Source organism: Terrapene carolina, unplaced genomic scaffold (assembly GCF_002925995.2).
Source record: "Terrapene carolina triunguis isolate 2854851 unplaced genomic scaffold, T_m_triunguis-2.0 Scaffold22, whole genome shotgun sequence".
NCBI lineage: Eukaryota > Metazoa > Chordata > Testudines > Emydidae > Terrapene > Terrapene triunguis.
Genome location: NW_020664373.1, coordinates 12,048,782 through 12,069,534, shown reverse-complemented (window position 1 = coordinate 12,069,534; position 20,753 = coordinate 12,048,782). Strand labels below are relative to the sequence as shown.

The window sequence follows — 20,753 nt, the reverse complement described above, 5'->3', positions numbered from 1 at the left end:
CCAGACCTGGGGGTGGGGGTGTTTCAGGGGTCAGGGCAGAGGGCTGGGGTGTGTGTGGGGGGGTTCAGGGATCAGGGCAGAGGGCTGGGGTGTGTAGGGCAGAAGGCTGAGTGTGGGGGGTTCAAGGGTCAGGGCAGAAGGCTGGGGGTGTGGGGGTGCAGGGCAGAAGGCTGGGTGTGTGTTGGGGTGTGGGGGTGCAGGGCAGAAGGCTGGGTGTGTTGGGGTGGGGGGGTTCAGGGCAAAGGGCTGGGGGGGTGCAGGGCAGAAGGCTGGGTGTGGGGGGGTGCAGGGCAGACAGATGGGGCTGTGGGGGGTGCAGGGCAGAAGGCTGGGTGTGGAGGGGTTCAGGGCAGAGGTGCTAGGCTCGTGGGGGTGCTCCCAGCCCCCTGCCCTGAGCGGCTCATGGTAAGGGGCTGGAAGGGATATGCCCTGTTCCACCCCCTTCCCCAAGGCTCCGTCCCTACTTCTCTCTGCCTCCTCTACGGAGCTGTGTGCACGCTGCCGCTCTTCCCCCTCCCCCTCGCTAGGGCCATCAGCTGATTGGCCAGGGAAGGAGAGGAGGCGGGGCAGGAAAGCACCACGCAGGGGGAAGAAGTGGGGGAGGGGGGAAGCTTGGCTGCAGCAGAACCAAGCTTCTGCCTCCTGCCCCCGCAGGTGAGAGCGGTGGGCAGGGGGGCTGAGGGCCGGGGTCGGGACTGCGGCAGGGAGCTGCGTGCCACTCAGAATCGGCTCGCGTGCCGTGTTTGGCACGTGTGCTATAGGTTGCTGACCCCTGAAACAGACCAAACAAGAGAGACTGTACTACACTCTAGCCCCTAGCAGAGGCTCTCTGGTTTACAGATAAGGAACATTGGCTGGAAAGTCTGTCCTGTTATACCTGTACAAGATAGCTGGCTGTAAGAAAGCTCTAAATTCACAAAAACAATTAAGAAAATAAGTATTTCATGCAGAAATTTGAGAAACTGAAATTTGAGAAATTTATCTAGCATGATCTCATATCAGGTCTCCTTGGTTCTTAGTACAAGCTTTGAAAGCCAGAGAGAAAATTCAGACCACCACTTTCTATCAATTTCCAAGTCTGATATGCTTTTGCTTAAAGGGGATAATTTGTGTCAAAATTGAGTTTCGTACATTGTAAATTTACATTTTTTCCAACTGGCCTTGATTTTGAAAGTTAGGTTCTTGCTAGTGCTATTGATTTCTGGCATGGTGTACTTTTAGATGGTAGCAGTGGTAGGACTATGCAAGCTTACTCACATGGCTCTGCCAGCATGACTCACTCCTTGCACACTAATCCCCCTGTGTTTTCCAGTCCTCTGCCAGATACATCTATTTATATTGTGAATAATCTGGACAAAACAACACTGATTAGTTCCATTTTTTAAATGCTCATTCATGACTAAGGACCAAACTGCTCTACTTACATGACTAGTCCATTGATTTACTGTGAGTAAAATGAGCACGATTTGACCCCATAAGATACAACCCCTCTTTTCACTTATAGTGCAAGCTACACTTGGACCTCAGGTGTCCAGATGTCAAAAGATTAATGCATTAACCCAGTGATACTCAAACTGTATTCCTTTATTATTTGTATTACTGTAGAGCCTAGAAGCCCTAGTCATGAACCCAGACCCCATTGTGCTAAGCACCAAACACACAGAACAAGACAACAGTCCCTGCCCCAAGGGGCTTATAATCTAGGTATCACCAGTGACTCAGAGACCTCCTACCAAACAAAGCTTTTGAAAAGCAAGGACCCAGAGGAATGGCGTGTCAAGAATCCATGAGGGTCTCTAGTTGAAATTACTATAAGATGGATGCATAACAGGTTGAAAACCATGCTCAAAGATTAGTTCTCAATGGTTCATTATCAAACTGAGAAGACATACCTACTGGAATCCCATTGGGGTCTGGTATTATTCAATATTTTATTAAAGACTTCTTGGATAATGGAGTGGAGAGTATGCCTGTAAAATCTCTGGATGACACCAAGCTGGGAGAGGTTGTAAGCACTTTGGAGGACAAGATTAGAATAAAAGTGACCTTGACAAACAGAAAAATTGGTCTGAAATCAGTAAGATGAAATTCAGTAAAGATGAGCAAAGTACTTTGCTTAGGAAGGAAAAAAAATATCAAGTGGACAACTATAAAATGGGGGATAACCAGGTAGGCAATCACAAAAGAGATCTGGGGCTTATATTAGATATTAAATTAAAAGAGCCAACGTGATACAGTTGAGAAAAAGGTTAATATCTTTCTGCAGTGTATTAACAGGAGTGTTATGTAAGACACAGGAAGTAACTGTTCCACTCTACTCGGCACTGGTGAGTCCTCAGCTGGAGTACTGTCTCTAGTTCCGAGCACCACACTTTAGGAAAGATATGGACAAACTGGAGAGAGTCCACAGGAGAGCAACAAAAACAATAAAAGGTTTAGAAAACCTAAGCTGAGGAAAAGTTAAAAAAACTGGCTACGTATAGACTTGAGAAAAGACAACTGAGGGAGGACCTACTAACGGTCTTCAAATACGTTAAGGGGTGTTAGAAAGAGGACTATGATTAATTGTTCTCCATGTCCATTGAAGGCAGGACAAGTAGTAATTGGCTTAATCTGCATCAAGAGAGATTTGGGTTAGATATTAGGAAAAGCTTTCTAACCATAGGGATAGTTAAGCAGAGGAATAGACTTCCAAGGGAGGTTGTGGAATCATTGTCACTGGAGGTTTTTAAAAACAAGTTAGACAAACACCTGTCAGAGATGGTAGAGATATAGTTGGTCCTACCCTCAGAGCAGGGGGCTAGACTTAATGACCTACTGAGGTCCCTTCAGCCCCACATTTTTATGATTCTATGGTTACTCATTAACGCATTTTGAAATCCTCAAATGAAAGTGTAATTACAAATGCAGGGCATTATTCTTCCTTTTAAATGACGAAATTATAGGCAGTTTAAGATCGCTTGGCCTATCTTTCCTTCACAAACACTTTTCCAAGATGGCTTTTTCTTTCTTTACTTTTTTGCAAGACAACCTCCAGGATAGTCTAGAATACCTCTCAAGGTCCCTTCCAGCCTACTTTTCTATTATTCTGTGATCCTCTTAGGTGAATCATGGAGCACTCAAAAAGGTATGAAAACCCCCTTTGCATAAATTATGCCACTTAGCCCATTATAAAATAATTGTCAGTGGCAGGACTAGGTTCTAGTCTGATATTCAATCTACTTCAAACAGGTATGCACTAGCACAAAAGTAGCTATATGATTAACCAAGAATATTTAGATTTTAAGTTCTTTGGAACAGGGACCTTTTTTGTTCTGTATTGGCACAGCACCTAGACCAATGGGATCCTAGTCCATGACTAGGGCACTTGAGTGTTCTGATAATACAAATAAGTACTAATACTGTTCCTTTACCAATCACGTGCTAGCCAAGAATTCTCTAATCAATAGCATTTCATCATTACCAATTAGCCAAAATGCTAAGATTTTAGTTTTCTTAAATTCTGTAAATGCTACTCAAAGCTTTTTCTGCTGGTACTCATAAGATGGAGTCTGATACTTATACTCAGGGTTTGAAAGGAAACATTTTCAGATTTCTACTGAAAAAAGTGATTTGTCTGGGAATTTGTTTTTAACATTCTTATAAGCATTTAAAATTATATTTACATCCAAGTGTATGACAAGGCAATGGCCCTCTAGAGAACTCAATTAAAAGCCATTAGGGCAGCTGCACAGGATTCTGCTGCAGTCCTGAACATGACTCCTACATTAATAGCAATATGTACAATTCATTCACAGAGAAGATGGAAGCATGCAGCCAATAACAAAGGAGTTGGTTACTTACTGGTAACCTTCCAAGGAACGGCAATGTCATCTGCTACATGGGCAGCCGCCTCTTTACTTACCCAGCCAAAAAACATAACACAGCACCTGGCAAGAACTCATGAAGCATGTACATAAAGAAGGAACAGAAATAAATCGTGTTTTACAAAAGGACTACAAGTTCCATGTGATTTTGATTAATCAAGAACCATACATTTGGCAAATTGTGAGAGAATTTCTAATCAGTTGGAAAGAAATGGTCTGATATGATGAAAAAATAGTTCTCTAGCAGAACTCTTTTTTCTATCCTTTCACCCTCAACAAATGTCAATATAATAAGATCAATTGAAACTTCTATTTGAGCCAAAACCAGATTTGTCAAAAACATGGCCATGACACATTTCTTGCCCATTTCACAAGAGAGGCTGACCTGTTTTCTGACATGCCTGAAACAGACATTATTATATGTCCTTTGGATTATCTACCAATTTAGGAGTCATGTTCAGGACTGCAGCAGCTGGAAAAATGGGGGCTCAGCCACTACTTTTTTCCCATTACCATTTCTTGTCATCTTTCTCTGTGTCTGACAATTCATTTCAATTTCTGACTGTCATCGTATTCCTCTAGCCCCAGTTTCACTACCAGGGTTAATTACAGACATACGTCAATACTTTGGTCTAATGATTGTCCTATTGCAGTTGCTTGCTTGGGACACACCAAGATGTCCCAATTAGTTAACAGTACAATATCATTCTAACATTACATTGCCTTAATTTTGACATACCAGACAATACTAGTTTGCTTTCTATAACAAGGCTGTTTCCTCTTCTGAGAGGAAAGGTTCCCACCCCCCACTTAGAAGAGATTGAAGAGTCAGGATTGAATGACAAAAAGGCTGATTTGAACACCACAAGCTGTGACATGAAGGGACTTAATGAGAGACATTATATGAGGGGACCCACATTCATCTGGGTTGCTAACCTCTTGGATCAGCAAATTGCCAGAGGAATAAGCCACACTCTCTAGAGATCAGTAGAGCATGTACATCTGAGTTGTTTTAGGAATGAAGCTGTGATCTTCCATGTAATACAAATAAAAACAAAACAAATTGTGTGGGTAGTTCATGCTGCTTTATACAATCTGGCCAAACTACCTTACATAAGTACCGTTACAGTTGAGAAAACAGCAACAACTCAAATACCAAAAATTTGCCATCCATCTGCCTTACTCCAGCAGATACCACGCCTATGGCAAGAATGACACAAAAACCGGTTACTTGCTGCCTTGAATGACCTTTGTAATGATTGCTGCCTGCAATCTGCACAAGCAAGTAAACAATGTCTGGCTGAATGCATTACAGAGAGACATTACTGGGGCTCATTGTCAAAATACTGCTTCAGAGCCTCCCTGATTCGAACAGCCCCCCATTGAGCCCCTCTAATAGTACTGGTATCTGGCTACTCAAAATCAGCTGCCAGGCGATCAACCTTAACTCTCCACTCCTGGGGAAGTGTTTCTCCCTTAGCTTCATGAATGTTATGTAGCACACAGCAGGCTGCTATGACCATCCGAATATTTTCCTCATTGAGGTCTAACCTTCCAAAAAGGCAGCACCAGCGACCCTTTAATCCGCCAAAAGTATGTTCTATGGTCATTCTGCACCTACTGAGCCTCTTGTTGAAGCACTCCCTGCTGCTGCCAAGGTTTCCAGTGTAAGGCTTCATGAGCCATGGGAGTAAGGAATAGCCAGGGTCCCCCAAGATCACTATGGGCATTTCCACATCCCCTATTGGAATCTTCTGGTCTGGAAAGTCCCTGATTGCAGCTTTTTATACAGGCCAGTGATCCTGAAGATGCGTGTATCATGCACCTTTCCCGACCACCCCGTGTTGATGTCAGTGAAATGACCCAGTGATCCACCAGCACCTGCAATGCCATAGAGAAATACCCCTTTCTGTTGATGTATTTTTAATACAAGATGGTCTGGGGCCAAAATTGGGATATGCATCTATTGCCCCACCACAGTTACGGAATCCCATTGCCGCAAAGCCATCCGCTATTTCCCACACATTGCCCAGAGTCACAGTCCTTCGTAGCAGGAGGCAGTTAATGGCCCTATACACTTGCATCACTGCAACCCCCACGGTAAACTTCCCAACTCCAAGTTGATTCACGACTGACCAGTAGCAGTCTGGAATTGCCAGCTTCTACACAACAATCGCCACTTGCTTTTGCAACATGAAGGCAGCTCTCATTTTGGTGTCCTTGTGCTGTAGGGCAGGGGAGAGCTCCACACGCAATTCCATGAAGGTGGCTTTGCATATCTGAAAGTTCTTAGCCACTGCTCATCATCCCATACCTGCAAAATGATATTTCCCAAGGCCAGAAGTGATGGTCCACCATGTGCAGCTGCTCTGTGAATGCCAACATCAATCTTGAATTGTTTCTTTCCATGACACACAGGAGGGCAGGCACTATGGAGTCCTGTTCAGATTCACAGCTCATGAAATATTGCAGGATCAGCCATGTTGTGTTCACGCAGCACAGGATCCATGCTTTCAGGCAGAGAGCGGACACAGTTTACAGGTGCAGTTGAAAAAGGGCACGAAACATAGTTGGAAGCCCATGGAATGATGGGACACAAAACTGCATCATGGGATGCTGAGCCCACCCCCACGATGCATTACGATCTATTCCCAGAGCTCCTAGAGGTAGAAGGTAGCAAGTTGCACAGTGACCACGGTGCACTGGTCTCTCTGGCGATACTACAGCACCAACTGTGTATGTACTGAGGTGACACAAGGAGCGTTGTGTGAACATGCACAAGTGATGTAATTACACCAGTTCATTATTATTGACATAACTTAAGTCAACTTTACTTTGTAGTGTAGACGTGGCCTTAGTGTGAAGAATGAATCAAAGGGGGAAAAAAACAAAAAACGAAAGCCTAGCTCTAAAGAGGATGTTATATCCCACTTGGAAAAAAAGTGAAACCAATGAAGCAGGGTCAATCCGCCAGTTCACTTTAAGAGACATAATGACATCAACAGCTTAGCTTTTTTCCTATCTGCTGTTGGATGAAGTTAAACACACTGGATTCAATTTTCCAGTCAGTTACACTGGTGTAAATCAGGAATAACTCCTCTGAAGGCAATGGAATTACACCTTTGTACTTCTTGTGTAGTTAAGAGGGCAATGAAGTTCATCTGGGCTAAGAGGACAACAATGAAGAATGGTCAGCTAGGGAGAACCCTATAAAAGCATTTTACTAGAAAGGAAAGCCCAGGAAACTGTCAAAACACTAGCACTTTACGTACAAGGTAAATGCATTTACATCTGTCCACATGTATGGGTGGCACATATGATTCTTAAGTTCAGGAAAATGATAATTTGAAGTGTTAGCAGCACTAGTCAAGTTTGCTTTCTGCCACTGCTGCCAAACAAAGAACATGAAAGCCACTGTACATATAACATTGTGGGGTTCTGTTCCAGGGCTTTACGGAAAAAAGGCTCCAATATGCCTACTCATGGACTCAGTACTGAAGTTGAGGCTCCATGATGGAGCTGATTCCTTCAGACTTAGAATCAGAATTCATGGAATGTGATTGTTCAAAGAGTTCATGAAAAAGGGGTTAATGTGACCTACAGCAGCAGAATGACACTGTCAAATCCCTACCCCACCTTTCCTCAGGCATAGGAAGCCATGTTGTTACCAGTTGCAAACAAGCTGGGATTGAGACCTCAGTCCCAATTGCTGTGAGCCTTCAGTACTGGACTCTTGTGCCTTCATTGCCACAGCCAACTGTGGAAGTTTGGTACAGCTCCCTTCAGCGCAATGAATGTACTTTACAAAAGGTCTTGCATGTGTAACGTCAATGAAGTTTGTGTCTCTTCATGACTGGCGAGGAGGCAGGAGCTCTCTGTCTGCCTGCCCGAAGGGATGGATCAACAACCTGCCAACCAGCACAGCGACTTGAGGCAAGTAAGGTCTCCCTTGCCAAAGGGAGGCTACAAATAAGCCCCAGGACCTGGGGCAACTGACTTGGCAAGCCCCAGTAAACTGGGCTAGCGGGGCCATGCCCCAAACTGAAGAGACTTGTAGGAAGTAGCCCAGGGAAGTGGGGAAGGAGATCCATCTCTCCTATTTAGGGGTTGAGCTACACAGGGCCCTGGGCTGGGACCTGGTAGAGAGGGAGTGCCCAGGGCCCTCTATGGCCCCCTCTGACCTTACAGGCTGCCTGGCCACAGAAGATCCTATCACATCATGAAAAAAGGCATCCTGCAACAGAGTCAAAACATGCTGGTGAATACTGAACACTAACTACATTATCATTAATTAAAAAAAATATTTTAAAAAAGATAAAAAGCAGTAAGCTTTCCAAGGAGGCATCCAGCAGGGGCAATGACAGACATTGCCAAGTTCTTCCTGGCTATCAACAGCTGTTAGAAGTAAAACAGTGGTAACTGGGGCTAGGCATAAAGCGCAACAATGCTGTACAGAAAAGTTTAGAGGGTCTGGACTTCACACAGGCAATGCTCAAAGACAGGTAGACATGCTTTCTTTGTATTGCTTTAAAATGAATGGAAACACTTGGAAAACTGATAATGGGAATACTGACTGTACGCACAAAACAAGATATTGAAAATTCACTGCGGACATAGTCTGGCCATTGATCCTGGGAAGATCTTCCTACAGTAAGACACAACATAGGGGTCTTAATGCCATTAATCTTTCAAGCCAATGGTAAAACTGGACAATGGGCATTGCCAAGACACCTAGATGCTGTGCTGATCATCAGCCAAGCAGAGCAACTCTTGGGGTGCTCTAAACAAGATGCAGGTAGAAATGGCCCTGTAATGAGCAGCAGCAGGATTAAGAGAGTGCAACACTGATCTTAAAACTACACCTTTGAGTATGCACACACACTCCTGCCATGTTCTCCCTACAGTTGGGTCACACTGGAGGATCTGGCCCATCTTTTTACTTCATTCCTAATAGGATTTGTTAAACCTGAAATGGTTTATTTTTTAAAAATGGAGGCAATGATATAATTTTATCCTATAGCCCATAAAATGGATGATTTGGGGTCATATTACAGGACTAATATGCAAACTTATGCTATGGATGAGGATGACAGGCAAGTAACCTTTGGAATAAATACCTATATCTTTTGGCCTTTTGTGTTGGGGTGGACTCCCCATACTAGCCCTGCAAGAGCTGACTTAGGCCAGGTGAGCCCAATCAGCTACTTAGGCTGAAAGCAGGGGAGATTTAGGCTGGAGGCAGCTAATTAAGGACAGACTCACCTGTGCAGGAACAAGCAGGGCCTGTATAAAGCCAGGCAGCTGGCTGCAGAGAGGGAGGGAAAAGGATACAGGGAATTAGGCTACAGTCACTCCTTTGGCTGAAAGGAGTTGGAGGCTGGCAAATTGAGAGAGTGGGGAAGCCGAGTATGTAGGAAGAAGCCCAGGGAAACAGCAGCAACAGGTAGACTGTGGCTGCTTGTTACAGAGTGCCTGGGCTGGAACCCAGTGTAGAGAGGGGGCCTGGGTTCCCTTACCAGCCTCTGGGGAGTGACAAGGGCATTGGAGGTGCCAGTCAGGCAGCAGGTCTGGAAAGACTGAATTCCCTGGAAGGGGAGGACTTTAGTGACCTGGCCGGACGGCCAAGCCACAGAGAGGAAGCTGCAGACCCGGGAGTGAGCAGGCAGCAGAGTGAGACTAGATAGGAAAAGATAACACTGCAGGGAGAACACAAGCTGTCAGAGCAAATCCTGAGGATAGCCAGCAGGAGGCACCGCTCAAGGTGAGTGGACCCCGTGACAGCTTTATTTAGAGATCTTATCATCTTGAAAGTGTAGAGATGATGCAAGTAAAGTTTGACTCCTCAAATCTCTTTTTTAAAATCCAAAATGTCTTGAACGCATTTCTCTGACTTCATTCCTCTGCATGAATAAAACAGCTAAACATATTCCTGTAAATCAATTTGTCATCCTGGAACATTGTCTGTTGGGCCTTAAGGTTACTCTACTAATTCTGTCTCAAGAAACATTTTAGCTGATAATCTGGATATATTTACATTATTCTTGCTGTTTTTTGTCAAGCAAAACACTCAACTTGGTCGCATTTCTCACTCTGTCTGTCATAAGATATCAGATGCAGTCTGCAAAAGGTCATTTCCAAAGTTTTGGGGAGTCTTCTAGCCTTCAGTGGGGAAAAACCCTATTAAATTTGGTGATAACTGGACAATTCTAAATAGCACTCATTTGGTTCCGCAGGCAGGGGAGCATTATGACGTTAAAGTTAACTCAGACAGTCCTCCCTCCAGTTCATTTGGATACATCTGTCCGATTGGTTGGAGACACTAAATGATGCTGCAGGTCAGGACTGGAGTGCTTTGCAAGAGTTGGGGGTGTGGTACAGAGGTTCAGGACTGGAATAGTGGAAGCTGCTTCAGCTCAGGAGTTATACTGGCTCAGAAGGAGTGAGGCGGGAGTTGTAAATTATGACTCCCTCCACACTATACCTGGCTTAGGCAAGATGACTCATCTTTGCCCAGTCAACTGTTTTTTAGCTCAGCTAAACAGTGCCCATTTGGTGCTACAGGCACATATTCTACAGCACCAACTGGGCACAGTCAAAGTGAGAGTTGACCAAGGCAGACAGCAGTGTTTGGATTTAAGATTAGGGTTACTGAAGGGAGGGAATGATGACTGGCAGAGTTACCGATGATGTGATAGTGCTGCTGCTCAAAGGCTCCTGCCTGCACCACCAAATGGGTCGTATCTAAAGGAAGTTGTTAGTATGAAAATGATGAAACAGAGAAGAGGAGGAGTATTTTAAATAACTTAATACTAAAATTTGGGTTTAGTGGCAGTATCCTGTAAAATTGCTATAGGTTCATGGATAGAAACTGTGTTTTTGTCCCTCCGACCACCTGCCAGCTTGCCCTACATACACAACAAGATGTGTGATCCACTGGTGAATATTGGCACAACTAGTCATTCTGGTCCCAAAAAACAGATAGAGAAATGACAAGAGTGGGAGATTTATTGAAATATACTTACCATTGGAAAAATCTAGATTTCTAGATATTGATAAAGTAGGTATGACTGGATATAAGGGTATGTCTACACTACCGCCGAATCAGCATGCAGAGATCGATCCAGCGGGGGTCGATTTATCGCATCTAGTCTAGACGCGATAAATCGATTCCCGAGCACTCTGTCGACTCCTGTACTACACCGCCACGAGAAGCACAGGCGGAGTTGACAAGGGAGCGGCAGCAGTCGACTCACCACAGTAAGTGTATCTAAGAACGTCAACTTCAGCTACGTTATTCACGTAACTTAGATCTATTCCCCTCCCCCCCCCCAGTGTAGACCAAGCCTAAGAAAGTAGTTCTTTTCTTGTACACACTCATTCTGTTGTCATACTTTCTCTGGTTAACCTCATTGGCTTTCTGGATTTGAACTGAGTGAGCCATTCTAGTTCAAACATCACTCCATTTGGAAGTAAAAGCCATCTGTTTATTCAGGTCTTCCATTAATGAGAGATATTTGACTTCCCTTTGGCAGTACATCTCCTGTCTGGAATTCCTCAGTCTGTAGTTGGCTGAGACGTCGGAATGTAAGAATGTATTTGCCATATTTGGAGGGAGAAGTGTGCCTGTCTACTCTGGTTTATTTCCATAAATTGTATCCAGTTATGGATTTAAAACAACGTAACAATCACGGCTCTACTTTGTTAAAGTGAATGTCTCTATCCACAAAATTACATAAAATGTCTCAAATCATGAGGTGGAGTATGCTTAACTGTATGGTGTTCAGAATGTTTTAAACTTCAAGGATGGTCTACAATCTATTTGACAGATTCTTTTTTCATTGCTTCAGTTAACATTAGTGCTTCTCAACTAGAGGTCTGGGGTCCCCTGGGGGGCCGCGACCAGGTTTCAGAGAGTCCGCCAAGCAGGACCAGTGTTAGACTTGCTGGGGCCCAGGGCAGAAAGCCAAAGTCCCACTGCATGGGGCTGAAGCGTGGGGCCCTGAGCCCCACCACCTGGGGCTAAAGCAGAAGCCTGAGCAACTTAGTTTCATGGGGCCCTGGGCAATTGCCCTGCTTGCTACCCTTTAACACCAGCCCTGGCTTTTTATATACAGAAAACCAGTTATTGTGGTACAGGAGGGCCATGGAATTTTTATAGCATGTGTGTGTGTGGGGGGGGGGGGAAACTCAACAAAAAAGTTTGAGAACCCCTGGTCTCTCCCCCCACTCCTCTCCAAGGGCTCCTAGTCTCCCACCCTAGGTTTCTCATGCAAAGAGAAGACTCGGAAGGCAAGGTGAAGATGTGGATAGGAAAGAAAAGTGTGTCCACTGAAGCACACTCCCCAGCCTCGAATGGAACCCAAGAGTACTGACTGTCATCATTCCTCTGCTGTCTGCAAATATCTGAAGCATACTAACAAAATGTATGACTTATTTCCCCCACCCCAACCAGTGCTAGTCCACAGAGACGATGATGCCGTCAGTTCCTCAAGTGGCAGAGGTCTATGCAGTGGATCTAAAAGGTTCCAACCTTGCTAATGCACCATGTGGGTGTCATCATGATCCCACATGATGGAATTTCAGGTATTTTTTTAGATTGCTTTTAAAAAAAAAAAAAAAGAAAAAAACTAGAAAGTGTCACACAAAATGCTACATTAAGAGAACATTAAGGTTGCAAAGGCTGGCATTCAAAGGTAGAAAATACCATAATTAAGGCTGCTTGTGCAATCTCAATTTGGCTCCCTTGTAAAATTTTATGCATTATGATACAGTCTAATTACATGATCACATATTGTTTTTTACACAGGAGCCCTGCCTCCTTCAGTCTAATTACATGATCACATATTGTTTTTTCCACAGGAGCCTTGCCTCCTTCAGTCCACAGAAATTCTGTGGGAACTGCTCTGGGATGAATCAATCTTGTGTAATGAAGAAAGTTGTTCCCTGCTTCATTTGATGCAGAAGTTGGAAGGTGTGTGGAAACAAGACTAAAAGAAGAGAAAGGAAACTCATGGTTCAGGCAGCTGATGGCTGCCTCTGCCACAGATTTTCGATGTGAGCTGGCAAATCACTTAAACCAAACCTTTCATAGGTGGTCACTAGTTGCATGTTTCATTTTCTGGATACATGATCTGAGATCCTGGGATCTGATTTGCAGAAATGCTGAGCTCTCACAGCTGTAACTGAAGTCAAAGGAAGCTATGCTCTGACATATGAAGTGCTAAGTACTCTGAAAAAACAGGCATTTCAAATCAGTCTCTAAAAGGTAGTGGATGCTTTTGACTAATCTCTGTGCCTCCATTCCCTATCTATAAAATGGAGATAATACCACCCCCTCACCTCACAGGGGTTTTGTAAAAATAATTTCATTAATATTTGTGAAGCACTCCTACTAGAGTGCCAGAGAAAAGCCAGTGAGGACATTAATAATTCTCTCTTCAGAGCAAGGTTTGACTCATGTACAGTAAATAAGGCATGGGGCCATACACCAAAACTTTGAAGAATAAAACAATGAATAGCTGACCATTAAGGCAGACAGGTGTCCTGTAGGGAAAGGATACTATGTGATCATGAAACGAAGACTACTATAATAATTGTGCACAAGTGGGCCAAATTAAGGTTGCACAGGCATCTAAACGTTGTTTGTTTTAACTTTGTTGAGAAAGCTGAACACAGAAATAAAAATATCCTAATAACAAATGTCTATTAGCAATAACAGATGCATCGTGCTGTTGGTTAGCATTTCTAGGATGAAGAAATATTAGTCATCCTGGAGGAGTTTACTTTTGCCATCATGATGATACGCCCTTAGAACAGAATAACTAAGTGTCAAAAATAAGGTTTTTATTTTGTATATCCCATTCGCCCCTTGTCTAAGCATATAAACACACACACACACACACACACACACACACCAATAGATATGAAGTTTACTAATAGTAAGTCACTATAGCTTTTGATAACTTTGCAATTATGGGGCCAGATCCTCAGTTGATATAAATTTACCCCAGCAGAGAATCAGGACCGTTGCATATTATACCACTCTGTCTCTAAAGAGAAGTAGTTAAATTCCTGCATTCTGATTCTCAGGAATAAATTGCTACTCCCAGGAAAAAGGAAAACTGCATTTGCTGAGGGATCATTACTGGGGAAGAAGGTAAACTTCCGACAATTTGGTAGGATTTCCAGTCTATGTCCAAGAGACTCTTACTGGAATAATATGGATGTTGTGGATCAGGACTGAGTTGCATTGGCACAGCTGTGTTGGGAAGCTTACACAGCCCCTACCAGCATTAAACGTGAGTCAGGCCACTATTATCAGTCCATCATTTTCATAAGCACTAAATCTGCCCATTGTATTTTTAAGCTATACAGAAGGAAAATGAAAATTACTTATTTAAAATATGAGATAAATAATGCAGCATGTCACATCTATCAGTGAAATGAAAGGCTGTGATACAGCATAATCGGAGCTTTTTTTTCCACAGCCAACACACATGCCTAACTTGACTCTCACTGAACTGGCCTACATGACATATAGACTTTAAAAAAGCTGAAACGCCGTTCATTTTAGATAAGCAATTTCTATTCCAATCACACAAAGTGAGGAGGCCTAGTATGTAAAGTGTTATACAAGGATCTGAACTGAGCGCGAGTGTGTGGGGAACTTGCTTTCCACTCGCAACTCCAAATTTCACTCACTCATAAAAATAAACGTTTTAAATCAAACTAATCAGTAGTGAAGTAGTAAAAACGTTGACATGTGTGGCAGGGTCACATTTTAAAAAGACAAACACTTCTGTATCCAAGAATGTGTACATTCACATTCATACACAAATACCATAATTTTGTGATGAATCAGGCAACGGTACATGAAAACTAGCTATTTAGTATTTAAATCTCCATTTCCTGGAATAAATATGAAATTTGCATATAAAATCAGTACTTCAGTGTTTGTTTACTTGTACATCTCAAAGTGCACAACTGTACGGTTTTTTGGTTTTTCTTTTTGGCTTGCAAATGGATTTTCTTTTTTAAGTGGCAGCCCTTACAATTGTTATCGTTAGGTTTCAGAGCTGTCATTTCTCTGAGAAGAATGGCAGAAGTTCCTGACCCTTAAAGCTAATTACAGGCCACCTGCAGACTCGATTCAAATGACAACGTATTTGATTTACAGTTCTCTTTGCAGCCATAGGAAAAAGTTTTTAAACTGTGCAGAAATGGAAGAGCAGCATATCATTGCATAGTACCTCAATCTTACCCTTTATGTTAGTAGTAGTATTATTAATGTGTAGTCACACTCGGAGCTGCAAAATGGGAGAAATATACCCAGCTTAGACAATCATGGAGGAAGAGATGTTCCAAGAACTTAACTGTTTTACAGCAGAATGTTTGCCTTTCAGAGAACTCTTCTTAAAAATTAGTTATTTTGTACTATCTGAAACTTTTAAACATTTTTATTCCTAATTTTTGGGACTGTTAGTTAATCGCAGTTAACTCACGCGATTAACTCGAAATATTAATCACAAGTTTAATCGCACTGTTAAACAATAGAATACAAATTGAAATGTATTAAATATTTTGGATGTTTTTTCTACATTTTCATATATATTGTATTCTGTGTTGCAATTGAAATCAATATTACAAATATTTCCACTGTAAAAATAATAAAGAAATTGCACTACAGTGCTTGTATGAGGTGAACTGAAAAATACTATATCTTTGATCATGAAAGTGCAACTTACAAATGTAGATTTTTTGTTTGTTTGTTATGTAACTGCACTCAAAAACAAAACAATATAAAACTTCAGAGCCTACAGGTCCACTCTGTCCTACTTCTTGTTCAGCCAAACACTAAGACAAACAAGTATGTTTATATTTACAGGAGATAATGCTGCCCTCTTCTTATTTACAATGTCACCAGAAAGTGAGAACAAGCATTTGCATGGCACTTTTGTAGCCAGCATTGCAAGGTATTTACGTGCCAGATATGCTAAACATTCGTATGCCCCTTCATGCTTCAGCCACCATTCCAGAGGACATGCTTCCATGCTGATGACAGGGCCGCCCGGGGGGGCAAGTGGGGCAATTTGCTCCAGGCCCCGGGCCCCGCAGGGGCTCCCACGAGTATGTCGGAGGCTCCCCCCGCCTCCGTCTTCCCCCGTTGCCTGGCGTCTCAGCCAGTAAGGGGGCGGGGCTGCAAGCTGCGGCCGAGCGGCGGGAACTCAGGCCCCACTAGAGACACCACGCCGCTGGACGTGGGAGAGGGGGTAAGTGGCATGGTAAGGGGCCGGGCATCCCCCGACCCCATCCCCCACAGCCCTGACCCCCAGCTCCGAGCCCAGCCCCTCTGAGCCAGACCCTCCCAACCCCATCCCCCCACAGCCCTGACCCCCAGCTCCGAGCCCATCCCCTCTGAGCTGGACACCCCCCGACCCCATCCCCCCACAGCCCTGACCCCCAACTCCGAGCCCAGCCCCTCTGAGCTGGGCAACTCCTCCGACCCCCCACAGCCCTGACCCCCAGCCCCGAGCCCCCCCCCCCCCCCCCCGCCCACCCCCCCCCCGACCCCCGCTCCCCCCAGCCCTGAGCCCAGCCCCTGTGAGCCGGGCACCCCCCAACCCAGAGCCCAGCTCCCCACCCAGCCCTGGGCAACAGCAGCACCACCCCCAGGCAGCGACAGCCCATTGGCACCAATCACCCAGCAACAGCCCATTATGTAATTGCAAATGTATACATACCATTAAAGCATTTAATGTTTTTAAATAATGTATTTAGTGTATTTTCAAATTATTACAAATTAATTTTTGAATGTATTTCACTAGTTTTTTTTTTTACATTTCCAAATACATGTTACTATAGTATTGCAACTTTTTTTTATGGAAGGGGCCCCCAAAATTGCTTTGCCCCAGGCCCCCTGAATCCTCTGGGAGGCCCTGGCTGATGATGCTTGTTAAAAAAAATAATGTGATAATTAAATTTGTGACTGAACTCCTTGGGGGAGAATTGTATGTCCCCTGCTCTGTTTTACCTGCATTCTGTCATATATTTCATGTTATAGCAGTCTCGGATGATGACCCAACACATGTTGTTCATTTTAAAAACACTTCACTACAGATTTCACAAAACACAAAGAAGGTACCAATGTAAGATTTCTAAAACAGTTACAGTTCTCAACCCAAGGTTTAAGAATCTGAAGTGCCTTCCAAAATCCGAGAGGGATGAGGTGTGGAGCATGCTTTCAGAACAAAACAGAACCTGAACCTCCAAAAAAGAAAATCAACCTTCTGCTGCTGGCATCTGACTCAGATAATGAAAATGAACACGCGTCGGTTCGCACTGATTTGGATTGTTATCGTGCAGATGCTATCAGCATGGATACATGTCCTCAGGAATGGTGGTTGAAGCATGAAGGGACATATGAATCTTTAGTGCATCTGGCACATAAATATCTCACGACACCGGCTAAAACAGTGCCACTTTCAGGTGACATTGTAAACAAGAAGCGGGCAACATTATCTCCTGCAAATGTGTAAACACTTGTTTGTCTGAGCAATTGGCTGAACAAGAAGTAGGACTGGGCGGACTTGCAGGCTCTAAAATGTTAGGGTTTTTTGTACAGTTCTATATTTGTAAGTTCAACTTTCAGGATAAAGAGACTGCACTACAGTACTTGTATTAGGTGAATTGAAAAATACTATTTCTTTTGTTTTTTTACAGTGCAAATACTTGTAATCAAAAATAAATATAAGCAGTGTACATTTGTATTGAATCAATAGATTAGAAAATGTAGAAAACAATCCAAAAATATTTAAATAAATGGTATTCTATTAACAGTGTGATTAATCACGTGATTACGTTTTTTTAATCGCTTGACAGGCCTACTAATTTTATAATACATAGTCAAGATAGTCAACCTATAAATGGCAATTTCATATAATCCTTAAGGATTAAGTATCCCATATTGAATTTAAACATCTGAAACTAGATTTAGGAGGTAGGCATTACATGTTCTACAATTTTTATTTTATTTTAAATAGCTGTTCAAGTAAAGGCAAGAGGGACAAAGCAATAAGAAGAAAATGAAAGTGTAAATAGACTATCTTTAGTAGACAGTTTACACTAGACATTTTGGTATCTTAACTGCACAGTTGGAAGGGAGAATGGGGTATTTATTTCTTGGACAAGTTCCTCCTAACTTTTTGTCAGTTTTGATCCTTCTCTCCCTTCACATCAGCACCACTCTTCATTTCCTTTGCACTGATCCCATGAAAGCATATATATATATATATATACACACACACACACACACACACACACGCGCTAACCAGATGGCAAAATTGGAATTTATGCAAGAAACCCAATTTACATGGGCCTCAGTTATATTTTTTGGCAATCCGCAAATATAGTATATCATGTCCAAAAGCACAGCAACTAAGATAAGGAATGAGCAACCTCATCACACATTCCCAGATACATTAAGCGATTCATTTTGTTTCAGGCACACTGAATTTCAAACTCCATTTGCATTTTCAAAACTGTTTTTTCTGTTTTTTATTTGTCCTTTGCCAGATTAAAGTGAATATTCTTTTACTGCAGTTAGATTATCAAACAGCAGCCGTGGAAATTCCATGTATCGGTGCTGAACAATTTGTTGCCACGTTACAGAAACAACCAGATATATCGTATTAGCAAGATATGATTAATTACACAACAATAGACTCTACTAGAATGTTTTGAATCATTCAACAATATTTTTCTTTTATCCAACTCTCAATATTAATTCCCAGGACTACATCTGAAGCATGATCAGACTAGTAACACTTAATATGTTCTCTGAATTTCTGTTCAATAATTTTTGTGTTAGAATTTATAAAATTAAGCTCTGTCTTTTTGATTATAGCTTACCCTAGATGCAGCTGTTTCCTGTCACAATATAGTCAAATCAGGACCTTGAACAACTGATTGCAGGCCAAGGCCTGTCCCAAAGAAGGCAGCAAAAAGTACGTCTAATATATATTAACAACCCAGGTCTCACTCTCCATGTTTAAAATTTCATTCTTGCTTTCGTCCATGGATCAACATCTATGTACAATTAAAAGCACTCTATTTACCTTGTGTCTGCATTTAAGTACAACCCCATAGGCTCCTGAAACACAAAAGAAAAAACAAACAAACAGATTAATTACCATGCTGTGGGAAAAGGAAGCAAAATACACTACATTTCACAGCTGTCTAATATGTATTATGGATGCATTGTTCCTAATACTATCTTCTTACACTTATATCTAAAATGCTTTGTTACATTTTTGTGTAGCAAAATTTAAAAAGGAAGCTGCTTGTAAGTATGATTTTAAAATTCTTCTGTGAATTCCTTATTTTTAGAAATATGCATATGCAAGAAAATTTGGAATAACTGCATATTCCTATAATAAGTGGCAGTAGTGTAGATAGCCAACTAATGGACTTGTTTTTAAAAAAAACAACAAAACCAGAAAAAAATGTGTGATTTCATGTACATTCTGGTACCTCTAACTTTTTGTTTACTTTTAGGGCATCTCTCAGGGCTTATTTACACTGAAAATGCTATAGCGGCACAGCTGTAGCGGCATTCTCCTATTGGTACAGGTAATCCACCTCCTCGAGAAGCAGCAGCTAAATTGATATAAGAATTCTTCTGTTGACCTAGCGCTGCCTGTCTACACAGAGACTAAGGTCAGCTTAACTTCGCCGCTCAAGGTATGGTTTTTTCACACCCTGACATATCAGGGTTCAGTTGGATTTGTAATAGTAAGATAGTTTTTCCATTTTTTTAGGACATCCTGACAACTTAAAAATGAGACAATGGCTTTATTACTTAATATGTTAACTTATATATGCAAATAATTTTGTCTAGCTCTGTAATGTCCATAGTTAAGCATAGAAATTGTTGTAGAAATCTGAGAAATAAAATTGTTTGTGGCCTGGATAACAATGATTTATTTTTAAGAACAAATGACTGCCAACATTAAAGTCATCTTGAGAAATAACATTTTGCAGAATTTCATCTAATGGGAACAGGCTTTATTTTTTTCTGTTTAATAATAGAATAATATATAAATAGCCTCTGAATTCTGTTAATTCTAATTAATATTTCATTAAGAACAACTGACTTACCTTCACCTACAACCCCAAGGATCTCAAATTTATTCATCACATTACCAATGTTAAGAATCTTCATGAAGACAAATTCCTCTTGTGATGAGAGCCACAGAGCATGGCACAGAGAAGAGTATCTAAAGGGTCTGTGGTAGGCAAAACTGAAGACTTTTGACAGGAGAAATCCACATTGACTGACTGGACTTCTTACATACTTGTCCTAGTTTCCAGGAAGCTATTTAATGCCTAGAAAGAAATGAATGGTAAAATTAGCATCAGCAGATCTTGTTTTACAGAACGCAAAGAAAAACAATGGCATATATTCACAATATTTACCATCAGCACTGTGGTATGTGATAAAGAAAATTGCCTCACCCCCTTTCTGGGTTTTACAATCAATAGAGCTCTGCAGCATGTGTAAAGGAAGCCAGCAAAGGTGACTACATATCTGAGATATGGCACAGCTGTTTTTGTAATCCCATACGCAGGACATCATTTAAAATAAGAAAACAACTTACATAAGAAATGTTTCCTGCTGGTAGAAGAGAAAAATTGCAGTGATCTACCACAGTGGGTAGCTGAACACACACCTATAAATGCTAGTGTTTTCTCTTCCATTTATGTTGGCAGCTAGCTACAGAAAAATGGATTGTGATTAGCCAGTTTATTCTTCACTCACTCCCATGATAGAAAATCTTCATTGGAAGAATCCTTACTATGCTAGCTCCTCTTTTTCTATCTTTTGTTACA

The 20,753-nt window shown here is 42.2% G+C and overlaps 1 protein-coding gene across 3 annotated transcripts in view; it reads right to left on the bottom strand.

Annotated features, from left to right (window-relative positions):
* The window catches only part of LOC113406094 (cyclin-dependent kinase-like 5), a 116,473-nt gene extending 96,258 nt beyond the window's left edge, over positions 1-20,215 (bottom strand). For 2 of the 3 annotated variants that reach the window (XM_029910855.1, XM_029910857.1), the window contains exons 1-2: positions 20,022-20,215; positions 18,980-19,014 (exon numbers count right to left, since the gene is read on the bottom strand). In XM_029910855.1, the coding sequence (XP_029766715.1) occupies positions 18,980-19,014; positions 20,022-20,085 (99 nt within the window). In that variant the 5' untranslated portion in view covers positions 20,086-20,215. Of the gene's footprint in view, positions 1-3,843; positions 3,901-18,979; positions 19,015-20,021 lie in introns of those variants that run through there. The other variant, XM_026648701.2, reaches the window with a different exon arrangement.
* Between the last annotated feature and the right edge of the window lie 538 nt (positions 20,216-20,753).